This window comes from Leopardus geoffroyi, chromosome A2 (assembly GCF_018350155.1).
Source record: "Leopardus geoffroyi isolate Oge1 chromosome A2, O.geoffroyi_Oge1_pat1.0, whole genome shotgun sequence".
NCBI classification, from domain to species: Eukaryota; Metazoa; Chordata; class Mammalia; order Carnivora; family Felidae; genus Leopardus; species Leopardus geoffroyi.
The window spans coordinates 21094351-21110182 of NC_059331.1; the positions used below are offsets into that span (position 1 = coordinate 21094351).

The window sequence follows — 15832 nt, forward strand, 5'->3', positions numbered from 1 at the left end:
GTCAGCTCCTCCTGCAGGTCCTTGGGACCATCCTTCATTCGAGCACACTGCCACCCCTCACTGTTTGCCAGCCACAGTGTCCTCCTCTATTGGCGGATGGGGGTCCTTGCTCTTCTGCCTGTTCCCCCGCCCAGCAGCCCTCTCCTTGCTCTTCACTGATCTGAGTTTTGCCATAACTGGGGCCTTGGTTCAGGTCGCTGCCCCCACGCCCAACCACCCAAGAGGTCTTCACAGTGGATCCTGTACCCTCCCCTTCTCAGAGAGGGACTCCAAAAAACGGACCAGGTGGTGTGGGAGCTCCCAGGTCATTTCCATGGGTGGCGAAGGGCTCACCTGCCAGGGGGCAGAGCCTCCCTTGGCCTCCTGTGTCCTGTTGGGACCTGGCCCACACCTCAGCAGGGCCCCTGCCACTCTGCCCCCCTCAGCCCCTATGCTGACTCCATTCTCTGACCTCTGTAGGTCTGTCTGGACAACACGGCAACCACAGAGAAGGAGCTGGACACCGTGGAAGTGCTAAAAGCAATTCAGAAAGCCAAGGAGGTCAAGTCAAAGTTGAACAACCCAGAGAAGAAGGTGGGTCTTTATGTGGGAGGTGACAGGAGTGATGGTGAAGAGCCAGCTGAGGAAGGAGCTGGCTCACTGTGGAACCAGGCTGTAGAGTGCTCAGGTCCACTGCATCTCAGCTGTGCCTCTCCATGTCCTAGCTGCTTGACCTTGGGCAAGCCACATCCCCTCTCCTCACTTGTGCAAGGAGGGTGGTGGCAGCACCTGCCACATCGGGTTGCTGCGGACTAGGCCTGGCCGCCTGCACCATCACCACGCTTGTGAGAGCTGGGAGTTCGTCTCTCCTCCCCACTGACTATGCCGGGTTCTGTGCTTTCTGATCTTTCTCTCCTCTCCCGGGCTGACTTGAGCACTCCTCCTCAGATCGGTGAGGATTCCCGGCTCTCAGCTGCCTCCTGTGTCCGGCCCAGTGGCTCCCCTCCCAGCGTGGCTCCCACCTCTGCCTCCCTGCCCCAGCCCATCCTCTCCAATCAAGGTAATTGTGTATGTGTCTTTCCACCTGGCAGAGTCACACAGGTCCTGCTTGGGCCTCCTGGCTGGGGTTGGGGCTGATGCCGGCACCTGCTCCCTGCAGGGTTCAGGCACAGGGAGGGCATGGTGCTATCTACAGGCTAGCGCCTCTTGGGGTGGCACAGAGTGGGGGGGGGGGTGCCAACCTGAGTTCAGTTGTTTGCTTAGCTAGTACCCCCTGGTTGGTCTGAACGCCCACATCGCAGTTCCTGTAGAATCCCATGGGTTTCTGATGGGGCTGGGGGGCTGCCCTTTGAACAGGCTCGGGGCTGCTGCTCATAAGGACCCTAATCCCTGATAGGCATTGCGGGCAGATTGGTTCCTTGTTAACGGGAAGCCAGGCCCAGTGACTTTCTGGAATCGGGCACCCCGGCCCCTATGTAGGGAACTTTCTTTTATTGTTTCCTCACCTCTGTGGTTCTCACGGTGTGATTCAGCCCCCAAACACTGCGTGTGTGGGGCCAACATGGGCTGTCCCTGGACCCATGGAAGACCAGTTCCCTTCACCCGCCCACTGTCTTAGCGTTTTCAAAGGGCTTTCACCTCTGAACCCAGGCATCCTCGGAGATGAGTGAGTGAAGCAGGTCCCATGGGAGTGTCTGCTGGCCCGGCCCCCACGGAAGAGGGGAGGGTGTGCCGTCCCGAGTGGAGCCAAGGCTCGGGACACGCAGGAAAGAACGCCGCCCGCCCGGGCTCCTGGAGACGCAGAACTTGGTGTGAGGTCTTGGGAAAACAGTTTGACCCTATGTTTCAAGAGCCAGAAAAACGTTCCCACCCCTTGACCTGGTAACCCCGCTGGTGGGAATTTTATCTTAGCGGGTTAAGTTAATGGGGAAGGGGGAGGCGAAATGCTCACTGCAGCGTTATTTACGCCAGCAAAACATGGGATGTGACAAGTGTCAGAGGATGCAAGGGAGATTGAGCTGTGGTACAAAATGCTCTGCCACCATGACATCAGAGAGAGGGGACCTGGGTCGGAAGAAAGGGGAAGTGCTCGTGTTAAATCGGAAAGCCCATGGCAGGGCAGCACACCAAGGTCATGACCGTGAGATTAGGGGAGAGAGTTCAGGAGAATGGAGTGGTGGTGTTAGGGGCCAGAGTGATTGTCAATCTGCTTTTGTAACACCCTTGACTGAGAAATTTTGGTTTTATTTTTTTACCTGAAAGGGAAGGGGGGTTTGTATCCCAGTGAAGAAGCTTTCCTGCCTCCTTCCCTGTCACTGGGCCAGGGCCCTCTTGGGGACTGCTGCCTCAAGCTGCCGTGTCACAGCACCGGCTGGCCTGCTGGCCTGCAGAGGAGCCGAGCCGTGTGACTAGGCTTTTTGGGGGCAGGGAGACGCAACTGGTCCTTGAGGCTGGGAACCAGCCGGTTCTCAGTCAGTATGTTAAATCGATGAACGAGTGAGTGTGTGAATGAACAAGTGAGTAGAGAACCAGATAGTAAAGTGCAGACTGTGGGCAGGGGGATGTGAGGTGTCTGCCCCCAGAGCCGCAGCTGCAGGCAACCCTTCCCCCACTGCCCCACCCTGGGGACATGCCACAGGGTGGCTCGCTGTAGTCTGCTCCCCCTTTCCCAGCTACCGGACATTTAGATGTTGTCTCCAGATTTGCACCTCTTATAAATAAAACTGCAGTGGATGTCTTTGTGTGCACATCTCTTTCCTTTTTGTGAGAAACCACAGAATTCGGGCCCCATCTAGGCAATCTGATGCCGCTCGTCTCATCCTCTGAGTGACCCTTCCTGACCACTTGTTTGTACAGTCCATGGTCCAGGAAGGAAGCAGAAAGACTGTCCCTGTCCACATTTCCTCAGTTCCAAACAGGGTGTGGGTGGGTAGTGGCAAGAAAACGTTTTTTCTCACTAAGGTGGAGAAATGTTTGTGTTCAGCTATGCGCTGCCCGTCTAGGGTCTTGCCTGGACAGGTCGGGGTTTTCCCCTAAGGGAGCAGTTATGCTCCCAGCCTGCTGCCACCTGTAGAGGTGAATATACTTGTGAATAAACTGGGTGCTCTCCAGTTAACACCAGGCCTCTGGTTATCTCAGGAGCTGTTAGCCAGCTTGTTGGAGCCATGGAGGATTGGGACCAGTAGGGGCTGACGTGTGAAATGCCAGAGTTGATTCTTCAGCCAGGTCTGTAGAGAAGTGGTTAGGAGCAGGCACCTGGGAGGCAGTCGGCTCAGTTTGCATCCCGGCTTCCCTGGCCATGTTCCTTCAAGCAACTTGCATCCTCTCTGAAGTTCTGTTTTCTCAACTGTAAAGTGGATACACCCTACTTCATCGATTCTAAGATGCACCCGTTTCCACCTTGTGACTTGTCTGAAATTGAGATGCGTCTTTCAATCAGTGGCGTCTCATAGTCGCTGTCAGCCAGCTGGTATTCGTGATGGAGTCGTGTGAAAGCCTTCCGTGGACACCTGCTAAGACCAAGATGGCGCCCCACCCACGCATCTTAGATTTGATGAACTGTGGTAAATAACGAGAGGTGCGCATGAGCTAATGCTGGGGGAGCGCTTAACACTGCTCCTGGCTCACCAGAAATGGTCAGTAAGGGCTTCCCTTCCCTGCATCCTTATCAGAGGTTTCCAGATGACCAGGACAGTGCCCCTGAGGAACGTGGAGTCTCTTGGGGAGGTGAGCTTGTGTACCCAAGGGAGAACAGGGCAGAATGATGTGGGGGCACTTGTAGAAGGGAGAGCCATGTCTAGAGCAGAGGGCTTTGCAGTGGAGGTTAGTATGTGAGGCGAACCTCGGAGGATGGCAGAATCTGAGCGAGTGAGGGAGGGGAGGGGTGGACTCCAGGAGAGAACAGTGTGCTTCATGCATGGCTGTGTGCTGCTGCCTTCCTGCCTGCATAGCGCCTGCTGCTTTGCTTTTGGGGGTGTCTGGGTTTGGGCTGCTGGCCTGGCTAGCTCATGGGCAACGACCTGGGCTGCATGAGTTGTCCTGTCCCTGGGGGGCAGCTGAACTGGACGAGGGTCCGTGACCTCTGGAGCTCAGTCATTTCATCGAACCATGGTGACTAGTGGCAAAGCCAGGCTGTGGAGGCAAGCCCTAAGCTCCTCCAAACCTCTGCAAAACTGAGGTCGGTGCTCAGTATTGTCCTCACCAGCTGCATTTAGGAAAATGTTTTAAAGAGTCTTTATCCTCCTCCAACGTAGAAGACGTTCGGAGTGAAGGAACAGGCCTGGACATGCTGTGTTCATAAAACAGCCTCAGCAGGGTTTAAGAGCACTGTGTGTTTCTGGGGTGCATGAGTCAGTTTGCTGTCCATGTGGAGGTAGCCTAAGGGAGGGTCAGTGGGGGGTGTCCTGTGGAAAACAGGCCATGGGTGCCAAGCACGGATTGTCCTTGCCAGCCACGGAAGAAAACAGCCTGGAAGAAGGCCTGGCCGAATGAGGGGATCTGAGCCCTTGTGTGTCTGTGAAGCTCAGCGGAGATGTCATGTTACTGGGGGGATGGGGCCAACTTCAGTCATTTCCCTAGAAAGAGGCTCTAGGAGTGAACACGTTTCAGGCTCTTGACGGACATACTGCCAAACTGCTCTCCCAGAGGGCAGGCCAGCTCATGCCCCACTGCCCACCTCTGCCCAGTTAGGCCAAATCCAGGCCATGCAGTCAGTCAGACTCTTGCCAACGTGAGGCGAAACAGAGGTTGTGTTCCAACTTGCCCTTCTGTGGTTCCCTGTGAGAGGGTGCATCGCTTCCTGCGTTCTTTCTGGCGGCCATTCCTTTGTGGGATGTCTCTTCATCCTGTGGTCTCCTAACGGGGTTTCCAGCTTTCCCCTCCCATTTTTGATCTGGAAGAGCCTTTTATAGATTAAAGACACACACCTTTATCAAGTATTGCAAGTACTTTTTTCTCATTTCATTTCACTTTGTTATATCTTAGTTTTCTTACAGAAGTTTGGTTGTTACGTAGTCACACACGTATCAATTTTTTCCTTTGGGTTTAGGTTTAGAAAGTCTGTCCCTGCCCTGAGGTTAGATAAACAGTTATTTGTTCTTAGAGTTTTTTTAAGATTTCCATTTTTAATGTTTTCTTCTGTGATCCATGCGGCTGGGGTAGGGGGTCTGAAAAGGCCCCAGTCAATGCCAATAGCCTGAGGGCCCAGCCCTGTGTGTTGAATGGCTACTTTCCCTGCCTGCCCTGCCCGCCTGCCCCTGGTCTCTCCAGGAATCATGTTCGTGCAAGAGGAGGCCCTGGCCAGCAGCCTCTCATCCACCGACAGTCTGACTCCTGAAGACCGGCCCATTGCCCGGGGATGTTCTGATTCCTTAGAGTCCATCCCTGCAGGACAGGTAACACCCTCCTCCTGCTGCCAGGGCTTGGTTATCTCTGTGGACCACCTCTTCTGCCTGGGGCTGTCCGGAAGTAGGATGTGCCTTGGCTGGAAGTAGGAGGTGGTCTGGCTGGAGTTGGGGCAGATGCTGTCTCTGCTTGGTCCACTGTGCTTTATGATGAACGGTTTATATTCGCTGTCTGTCGTCTGTCGTCTGTCTGTCCGTCTGTCTCTCAGGGCTAATAGGAACGGGCAGTTCTCTCTCACTAGGTCCTGGGGGACAAAGCCAGATGGTCCTTAGCCCCTGTGAGTGGACTCTCCTGCGAAAGGCAGTTCAGAAGGCCCTAAGTGGGGATTGTTTGGGTCCTATACCCATCAGGAAGAGCTTCCCTCTCCCCTGTTGCCTGGTGTCCTGGGCTATTCTGCCTGCTCCTGCCTGTTATCCTAGCAGTCTGGGACACACTGTGACTCCAGCACCTCCTCTGTGGCTATAGCTGAGGGTTCTGGAACTTCTCCCTGAGTCCTGGGAAGAGAGGAGGACCAGCTGTGTTCAGCAGTCCAGAGTCATGGCCCTGTGACCCTGGGCAGTCTGTGGGGTCCTCGCTCTGTCCCCACACTCTTGGCACTCTTCCCTTCGCTCTCCCCAGGGTCACACAGTAGGAGGTCCTGGGCCCTCGGTCCTCCACACTGCCCAGAAACCATTGGGAGTGCCGTGCCAGGTGCTGCCTAGCCTCTTTTCATCGAGTCCTCTCCTGGCCAGTTGCCAGATTGGTAGACTGACCATGTGGAGCCTCTCAGGTGGCATGAGGAGCACTTAGATGCCAGACCTAGAGGCGCATGCTGAGTTGTGGTATGGGGGCGTGGGCTGGGGTCAGACACATGGGCAGGGATCTCAGCCCTGCTGTACACTGGTGGGGTAACTGGATGAGTCTCTGCCTTTCTGGGCCCCAGAATCCATCCCCAAGGGAAGCAGGATGGTGAGGGGCAGGGGGTGCCTGGCTCAGGGTCAGGCACCCAGTAAATGCCAGGGAATGGCTGTGGCAAGTAGGGGGCTCACTTCATGTCCTTCTCTGTCAGGCACCTTCTGATGATTTACGGGACGTGCCAGGAGCTGTTGGTGGTGTGAGGTAAGGAAGAGGTTGAGAAGGCATTCTAGGCTTCCTGCACGTGCCCAGCTGTGGGCTAATGGGAACCAGTTGGATTTTGTTAAGGATCTGTTCATAGGAGTCCTTCAAAACTGTTTCTTCCTTTAAATAAGCACCAATGAGGTGGGCTGTGGTCTGTTTCCAAATGCTAATCCCTGAAGTTTGCTTGACACGTTATCCCATACTAGGGGTCAGCAGATTAAGGACGATCTGGTCCACAGCCTATTTTATTTTTTACAGCCTGTGTGAGCTAAGAATGATTGTTCTATTCTTAAGCCACTGTTAAAAAAAGAATATGTGGGTGGGGTGGCCCCCAAAACCTGAAGTGTTTACTTTCTGACCTTTTATAGAAGTTTCCCAATGCGATTCTCTATATGCTTTTGCATAAGGGGAGCAGTGGCCAAGAGGAGCTAGAATTTAAATGTGGAAAGTCCGAAGACCCACCTAGCTTACTGCCTGACTCCCATCCCAGAGGCTCCTGGGTGCCCCTGAAGGGAACTGTTGTCAACCAGTGACTTCATGCCCTTTAGCTCTCATCTTTGGGGCTCACGGCCAGCGTCTGAATGACTGAGAAGTCTTTGTGGTGCTTCTGTTGGGGGGTCCTGCGTGGTGTGGGTAGGACAGTGTTGGTGCCTGTGGGCCGAGCCCTGGGAGTATGGGCTGTCACTGAACTGGCAGTCCCAGCCTTCCAGCACCTTGGCTCCCCACTGGGACGCTTATTGTGGGCTCAGGACAGGTTCAGCTGTTTAGAAGGCTTGGGAGACCCTTGAGGCCAGGGTGCAGCAGAAGGTTGTGTGTGTGGGTGGTAGGGATGGCCCAGCACAACATACCGTTTACCTGGCCTCTCCCCACACAGCCTGGAGCATGCAGAGCCGGAGGTCCAGGTGGTGCCTGGGTCCGGCCAGATCATCTTCCTGCCCTTCACCTGTATTGGCTACACGGCCACCAACCAGGACTTCATCCAGCGCCTGAGCACACTCATCCGGCAGGCCATTGAGCGACAGCTGCCTGCCTGGATTGAGGCTGCCAACCAGCGGGAGGAGGGCCAGGGCGAGCAGGGCGAGGATGAGGACGATGAGGAGGATGTTGCTGAGAACCGCTACTTTGAAATGGGGCCCCCGGATGTGGAGGAAGAGGAAGAAGGTGGCCAGGGGGAGGAAGAGGAGGAGGAGGAGGAGGAGGAGGAGGAGGAGGGCGAGGAGGAGCGCCTGGCTCTGGAGTGGGCCCTGGGTGCAGACGAGGACTTTCTGCTGGAGCACATCCGCATCCTCAAGGTGCTCTGGTGCTTCCTGATCCACGTTCAGGGCAGCATCCGCCAGTTCGCCGCCTGCCTTGTGCTCACCGATTTTGGCATCGCCGTCTTCGAGATCCCACACCAGGAGTCGCGGGGCAGCAGCCAGCATATCCTCTCGTCCCTGCGCTTCGTCTTCTGCTTCCCCCACGGTGATCTCACAGAGTTCGGCTTCCTCATGCCGGAGCTCTGCCTGGTGCTCAAGGTGCGGCACAGCGAGAACACGCTGTTCATCATCTCGGATGCCACCAACCTGCACGAGTTCCATGCTGACCTGCGCTCGTGCTTCGCCCCACAGCACATGGCCATGCTGTGCAGCCCCGTGCTCTATGGCAGCCACACCAGCCTGCAGGAGTTCCTCCGCCAGCTGCTCACCTTCTACAAGGTGGCGGGCGGCGGCCAGGAGCACAGCCAGGGCTGCTTCCCCGTCTACCTGGTCTACAGCGACAAGCGCATGGTACAGACGGCCGCCGGGGACTACTCGGGCAACATCGAGTGGGCCAGCTGCACGCTCTGCTCAGCTGTGCGGCGCTCCTGCTGCGCACCCTCCGAGGCCGTCAAATCGGCTGCCATCCCCTACTGGCTGCTGCTCACGCCCCAGCACCTCAACGTCATCAAGGCCGACTTCAACCCCATGCCCAACCGCGGCACCCACAACTGTCGCAACCGCAACAGCTTCAAGCTCAGCCGCGTGCCATTATCCACGGTGCTGCTGGACCCCACACGCAGCTGCACCCAGCCGCGGGGTGCCTTCGCAGATGGCCATGTGCTTGAGCTGCTCGTGGGCTACCGCTTTGTCACTGCCATCTTTGTGCTGCCCCATGAGAAGTTCCACTTCCTGCGTATCTACAACCAGCTGCGGGCCTCGCTGCAGGACCTAAAGACCGTGGTCATCTCCAAGAGCCCCGCAACCGGGGCCCCGTCCCAGAGGCCTCTCGTGGATGGCCAGCCTGCCGAGGGCAGGGCCAGGTGAGACTGAGCACGGGCTCTTGGGGGAAAGTTGTGGGGGGGACAGTTTCTGAGACCGTTGGCCCCAAATCACATCTCTGAGCATCTGCGTGAGTGGGCCCAGGGTGGGCCCGGCTCCTCTGCTCCTCTTTGACTTCTGACCAGCCTCAGAACTGCTCTTGGCTGCCTCTGACACCCACTACCAAGCCTTACCCTGGTGGTAAGCCATATACCCCTCTCCAGGGAGAACTGGTCTGCTGAGGGGCTCTTTCTCTGTGTACCATTCTGTAAATTCCTTCCAGAGGAACTTGTTGGCTAAGAGTGGCAAAGTGCGAAGGTCTGAGTTTGTGACCTGGGTGGTCCCCTCGTTGAAAGCTCCTTTCCTTCTTGCGGCAGGGGAGACAGGGAAGTAGTGGCAGCTTTGTCCTGTTCTTCCTCACTTTGCTTCTGTCCCCAAGCCTGACTTCCCTCCATCTCCCTCCCTGGGTTTCCCTCAGGGCCATCTGGGGCTGAGGCTAGAGGGAAGCCTGTGGGCAGCCGTAATCATATCCTCAGTTCACCCCAACCCAAGCCTCCAGAGGGACCTTGTGCCCTGGAGGGCACACCTGCCCCCCCGGCTTCATACAGGCTGGGGCTTCCCCAGCCTGGGCAAGAAAACCCTTCATCTGTTGGTCCTCCTATTCTCTGAGATACAGCCTACCCTCATTTTCTCTTCCATCTCTATGAGCAGTGGAGACCCTGTTCTCACCCCAGCAGCTCATACAGCCTGCTTCCAGTCCCAGTCCCCCAACCGGTGTTCCCAAAGGGCTTCCAGCCTCTCTCTGGATGAATCAGGTACCCTTCTTGGGCCCAGCTCAAGTCCTGCGGCCTCCAGAGAGACACTCAATGTCTCCACACACTTCAGGGTCTTCCCCTCCCTGCCCCTGTACTGCGGCTTCTAGTGGTGACACCTTGTCTCCATTTCCCTCCCCAAGCCTGGCTGAAACCTGCCCATAGTAGGGACCGCGTGCAGAAAACAGGTGCCCTGCTTTTCCCCAGCAGATGTATCTCTGTCGCAGGACAACAAGGAGACAGCCCAGGGATTTCTGCAAGATCAGGGTCCCAGGGATTTCTCTCAACAGATGGACTGTCCCAACAGAGAGGATGATGCCCAAAAGACCCCGTCAGCCTGGGGCATGTAGGCCAGTTGCAGGGTCCTCCCAACCTCAGGGGTCCGTTCCTAACCTGAGCTTTAAGGGTTCTGAGCATTGTTTGGTCTTGTACTTAGAACAGACCAGCAAAAACCCAGTGTGGCCACGTGTATATGGCTAGATGGGATGAGAGCCTGGGCTACTTCAGGAGGACCCAGAGGCAAACTGAGGAACAGTTTGGTTTTGGTTGTTAACGTCTGTTTGCACTCGGGTCCCAGGCCGTAGAATTCTACGGATTCTAGAGTGGCATTTCTGACACCTCTACCACCTTCTGAAAATGCATTTTTAGTCCTTGGGCCACGTATATCTGGCCATCCCAGCCCTAGGGTACCAGATGGTCTGTCTTTCCCCTGTCTACCCATCTCCCTTCTAAGAGAAAGGGCCTGGCACTTTCCCTTTGTTCTGTCTTCCTGTAGGGAACCCAGACATCTCCAGGTGACTTCAGATGTGGCACTTGGTGGACATGAGGTTTTGTGTGTGATGTGACCCTCCGCCTGGGGTCCCTGTGTTAACACAGTGTTTCTTGGGGACTGGGGGATGCAGCAATGACCAGCGTTCCCAGGAGGTCCCGGTGGAGGCTCCAGCCCCGGACCCGGTGGAGGCGCCAGCTTTGGCCCTAGCCTCGGTGGAGGTCCCAGCTCCGTCCCCGGCAGAGGCCTCAGACCCTGTGAAGACCCCAGGTCCAGTGGAGGCCTCGCTTCCGGCTTCGGTCCCAGCAGAGGCCTCGGGCTCAGATGAGTCCCCAGTGGAGACCCCAGCCCCGACCCCAGCTGCCCCGGCCCCAGCAGAGCCTCTGGTGCCAGCGGAGGCCCCTGCTCAGTACCCAAGCGAGCAGCTGATCCGGTCCACTTCCGAGGAGAATCAGATCCCGTCCCACCTGCCCGCCTGCCCATCGCTCCGTCACATCGCTAGCCTGCAGGGGAGCGCCATCATCGAGCTCTTTCACAGCAGCATTGCCGAGGTAGTGGCCCCAGAGCCGGGCTCGCTGACTGGTGCTCGTGTGGAGAAAGGTGGTACAGTTGGTCCTGGGAGCTGTGGCAGGGCTTGGCTTGGGGTCAGCTGCAGGCTCTTGGACTTCTGTGCTGGCTTTCCTCCCTAGCTTTAGCTGGTCACAGCTTTGAGGACCTGGGGAGGGAGGTCCTGGGCTGCTCTCCCTGGTCAGTTGTTTTTCCTGTCACCACCTCACCCTGTTGCCACCCCTAGCCTTGGGCCCCAGGCACACCCCGCCCCACATCCATCTCCCACCCTTGAATTCTTCTCTGCTTCCAAGTTTATAAATGCGTTGACAAGATGCGATGAGGGTCTTGCGTCTCCCCATCTGGGATTGTGGGCATGTCACCGGTATGTGCAGGTCACCAGAACAGTGGGGCTGATGGGGGGTTGCCCTGCCCAGAGCTGTTTTCAGGTACAGCCTAGAAGAGAGTTGTGTGCCCCGGCCCTGCTCTGCTGCAGGCCCAGACCCGGCCTTTCTGTATCCAGGTTGAAAACGAGGAGCTGAGGCACCTCATGTGGTGCTCAGTGGTGTTCTACCAGACCCCGGGGCTGGAGGTGACCGCCTGCGTGCTGCTCTCCACCAAGGCTGTGTACTTCGTGCTGCACGATGGCCTCCGCCGCTACTTCTCAGAGCCACTACAGGGTAGGCACCAGGGCCTGCTGGCACCCAGGAGCTCAGAGCAGTGCCTGAGGAGACAGGCTGGGCTCTGTCTCTGTAGCCAGCTGTGTGGCTTCAGGCAGCAGCGATTCAGCAGGGCTGGGCGGAGCATCCCTTGTCTGAGGAAGGGGGTTGATAACCACGCTCTTTCCTGGAGCTGTCACAAGAGACCAGAGGCCAGGGCTTGAGTCCAGGCCCAGTGAGTACCCAGGAACTGGCAGTGACGAGGAGGGCTTGGGCAGCCTCTGTCCTGTGGGGCCTCGGTGGAAGCCTTAGCTAGTGGCCTATTACAGGGCTCCTCGTGACTCTGCTGAGCCAGGCAAGACGTTGCCCGTGAGGCGTCGTGTGCATAAGAGGTAGCAGTGGCTCCTTGCCAGGCCACAGCAGACTGGGCTGGCCAGGGGCACCCCTTCCTGCTGGGCACAGCTGTACACCTGGGACCCTTGGGCTCCCCTGGCACAGCCAGCACCACGCTTGGTTCCTGTATTTCCATCATAGATTTCTGGCATCAGAAGAACACGGACTACAACAACAGTCCCTTCCACATCTCCCAGTGCTTTGTTTTAAAGCTTAGCGACTTGCAGGCAGTCAACGTTGGACTTTTCGACCAGTATTTCCGGCTGACGGGTGAGTGACTGCTATGCTTTTTCCTATTTTGGGTGAAGGCCAGCGTCACCAGTGGGCTTCCACCTTCCACATGTGGGTGCGTTATCGCAGGCTGGGTTATCTCTGCTCCCAAGTCCGTTCACCGCAGTGGGAGGAAGCGGCTTCAGGAACTGCTGAGCGTGCAGAACCCCCCAGGGCTCAAGCGCAAGGCGGGGACCAAGGCAACCAAGTGGCCGACGGGCAGGCAGAGTGGGCCCAGGGCTCACGGGCAGGATGTTTCTGACTCACACTTCCTGAAGAGAGAAAGCTAAGCTTTTTCCCTAATGCCTCTGCATCCCCTTCCAGAAAAATGTCACAGCCCTTCCGGCCTGAGAAATAGCTATCTCTCCAGGCCTCGTGATGCTTTCCCACATGGGCCCTCATGGCTCTGTGGTCTCGGGGGGCAGGGACAGAGCCCAGGGGTGGCGGCTTGCAACCGTGACCGTCCCCTTCTCCTGCAGGCTCCTCTCCGGTGCAGGTGGTTACATGCTTGACACGGGACAGCTACCTGACACACTGCTTCCTCCAGCACCTCATGGCCGTGCTCTCCTCCCTAGAGCGCACACCCTCCCCTGAACCTGTTGATAAGGACTTCTACTCTGAGTTTGGGAACAAGACCACAGGTACCCCCACTTGGCTCAGGCTGCAGACAGGCCACCTGGGCCGATGTCACCGACCTTCTCCCTGACCCCAAGGGCTGCAACAGACCCCAGAGCACCTGTCTGTGCCCAGAACCCCTTCTGCCTTCTCACTTTTTGTCTTTCCTGCTTAGCCAGCTAGGGTTTCACATGAGCTTTTTCACTGCAGAGCCTCTATCCCAGCAAACCCTCAGCCACTCGGCACATGCATCTCAAGCGTCTGCTCCGCTTTGAGCTGCTGGCCCCTGGGTGTCCTTCCCAAGCGTGGGAGCCTGGAGCACTCCCCCACTTCTGACAGCCCCTTACACCGCCATTCTGTGTAGCGTGGGTTTGCTGGTGCTCCGGGCCCCACAGCAGGCAAGTTCCAGGCTCTAGCCCCGGTGGCCATCTCTCTCTGCAGGGAAGATGGAAAACTACGAGCTGATCCACTCGAGCCGCGTCAAATTCACCTACCCCAGTGAGGAGGAGATTGGGGACCTGACTTTCACTGTGGCCCAGAAGATGGCTGACCCAGAGAAGGCGCCAGCCCTCAGCATCCTGCTGTATGTGCAGGTGTTCCAGGTGGGCACGCCGCCCCCTGGGCGCTGCAGGGGCATGCTGCGCCCCAAAACGCTCCTGCTCACCAGTGCTGAGATCTTTCTCCTGGACGAGGACTTTGTCCACTACCCATTGCCTGAGTTCGCCAAAGAGCCGCCACAGAGAGACCGGTACCGGCTGGACGACGGCCGCCGTGTCCGAGACCTGGACCGCGTGCTCATGGGCTACCAGACCTACCCACAGGCCCTCACCCTCATCTTTGACGATGTTCAGGGCCGTGACCTCATGGGCAGTGTCACCCCGGACCACTTCGGGGAAGTAGCAGACGGCCCTGCCAGCAGCAGCCAGGGCCGTGAGGTCCAGTGGCAGGTGTTTGTCCCCAGCGCTGAGAGCCGCGAGAAGCTCATCTCGCTGCTGGCTCGCCAGTGGGAGGCCCTGTGTGGCCGTGAGCTGCCCGTCGAGCTCACTGGCTAGCCCGGACCACAGCTGGCCCCTGCTGCCTGCCATGCCCACCCTGGCATCCACTCAGGGCGGGAAGCAGGCTCTCTTTGTCATTTTTAAAGCGTTTTCTCCTCCCTTTTGGGTACCTTCATTTGACTGTCCTCAGAGAATGTGAACATAGGTGTTCAGTTACTTCTTTCCAGTACTGGGAGTGAAAGCGCCGGCACCCTCCAGGACCTCCATGTGCTGCCAGCCTCCTGTGGTCTGTTGCCTGCCCTGGTGTGGTGTGGCCAGCATTCTAGTGTCGTGTCTTCAGTCGTGGGACTGTTATTAACGTGTGGCACCATGGGTCCGATTTATTCTTCTTTGTGTCCTTTCCTGAAATGTCCAGTCACGTGCTGTCATTGTGCTGTTTGCTGCTAATCGTGAAGCTGGTAGCAAAATACATGTCGGAAGCTCCCGCCCCGTGCAGTTTTCCACAGTGGGGCCTCTGCTGGTCCAGACAAGTGGGAAAGCCCCATGGGGGCAGGAGTCCCCAGGCCTTGGGCTGAGAGGGATGGGGACAGGGGACCTAGAGCTACCAGCACCGAGTGTGATTCCTGTTGCCTGTTTTCTCTACTCCAATAAAGCAGAGTTTGACACAGTCTGGGTCTTTTATTTCAAGGGGCACTGGGGTCCCAGCAGGGCACTGGACCAGGGCAGGGCTGGCATGAGGAAGAGGGTACCCTAGAGAAGCAGGAAGGTGAGCTACTGGGGGCAAGGGAAAAGTGGGGGAGGGAGAAGGGCTCAGAGGGCAAAGGAGCTGCTCTTCCAGGGTGGTGCTGGCAGGGGAGTGCCGGCACAGGGGAGGTGTCAGGGGACCCTTGGGATCGGGCCGTGCTGAGCTGGGGTTAGACCCTGAGCCTCAGGGCACACCTGGTACATGGACTCACTGGCTTTCTGCTTCCTGCAGGTCTGGGATGTCACACCTGGCCCGGCCCCAGCTGAAGCTGCAGTCTGTTGTGAGGGTAAGGCCTGGAGTCTGGGATTGTGTAGGCTGGGGCCTGGGGGGTCTCACCGGGAGCGCTGGCAGGAAGATGGCCTGTGGGAGGTGGCCTCAGGTGGTGGATAGGATGTTCCTGTTCTCAGAGAAGTGGGGGTTGCCTCAGGGAGCCCTGCCAGACAAGGACCTGGGACGTCTTTGGGAGCCAGTCCCATGTCTCACCCTTTCTCACCCCATTCCTACCCCCAGAGTGGGGCCCTGGAGCCCCACTTGTCTCTTCCATCCTGGTCCAGTGACGAGTCTCAGTTCCCAAGGCCCTGGGGCCATTTGGGTCAGGCAGGACTGGAGAAGAGGTGAGTGGAGGGTGGCCAGCCCAGCTTCCAGCCTACAACTCCTGTTCTTCAGGAGGGTCTGCAGCACTCGTCACCCTCAGGAAGGCTGCCCGGGGTGGGGGGGGAGCCACATTTGGGAAGGTCTCTCCACTCACAACCTCCCCAGCCAGATTTCAAAAGCTAGCCCAGTCGATGGCTCCTCCAGCCAGTGAGGGGAGAGAGGCCTGCTTAGGAGGAGGAGGAGGAGTCAGGTGACAAGGCTTCTCTCCCTACCAGGCTTTTATTGAAGACATTTACATGGCTACCAGCCTCTATCTGTTGTGTGTAAACAGGGATGGTGCCAACCAGAGGCAGGGTCCACCATGCCCAGGCCTGGCATACACAGGCCTCACCACCTGGGCTACTGTTCCCAGGCCCCATGGACCAGCATGATAGTCGGCCCTTGCCTGAGTCCGTGAGGACAGAATCTACTGGCAAGGGGCTGCGCTGTGTAGTGCACGGGGCCCTGCAGGCAACAGACCTTAAGTGTTGAGAATGGGACCTTAATACTGATTAGCCAAGCAACCTTAGACAAGTGCCCCAGCACTGAGTCTAGTTTCCCCACCAGTAACAGGGATGATAAAGGTACCTGCCTGCCTGCCTTCATTCACTCCACAAATCTGTACTAAGCATCAACCGT

At 57.4% G+C, this 15832-nt stretch overlaps 1 protein-coding gene across 5 annotated transcripts in view; it reads left to right on the forward strand.

Moving 5' to 3' along the window:
* Nucleotides 1-14482, forward strand: part of NISCH (nischarin) — a 33226-nt gene extending 18744 nt beyond the window's left edge. For 2 of the 5 annotated variants that reach the window (XM_045493061.1, XM_045493063.1), the window contains exons 12-21: nucleotides 460-573; nucleotides 928-1039; nucleotides 5248-5372; nucleotides 6431-6480; nucleotides 7355-8758; nucleotides 10471-10888; nucleotides 11407-11563; nucleotides 12077-12205; nucleotides 12685-12846; nucleotides 13262-14482. In XM_045493061.1, coding sequence (XP_045349017.1) covers nucleotides 460-573; nucleotides 928-1039; nucleotides 5248-5372; nucleotides 6431-6480; nucleotides 7355-8758; nucleotides 10471-10888; nucleotides 11407-11563; nucleotides 12077-12205; nucleotides 12685-12846; nucleotides 13262-13872 — 3282 coding nt within the window. In that variant the 3' untranslated portion in view covers nucleotides 13873-14482. Of the gene's footprint in view, nucleotides 1-459; nucleotides 574-927; nucleotides 1040-1629; nucleotides 2717-5247; nucleotides 5373-6430; nucleotides 6481-7354; nucleotides 8759-10470; nucleotides 10889-11406; nucleotides 11564-12076; nucleotides 12206-12684; nucleotides 12847-13261 lie in introns of those variants that run through there. The other 3 variants (XM_045493062.1, XM_045493064.1, XM_045493065.1) reach the window with 2 other exon arrangements.
* Nucleotides 14483-15832: the final 1350 nt, after the last annotated feature.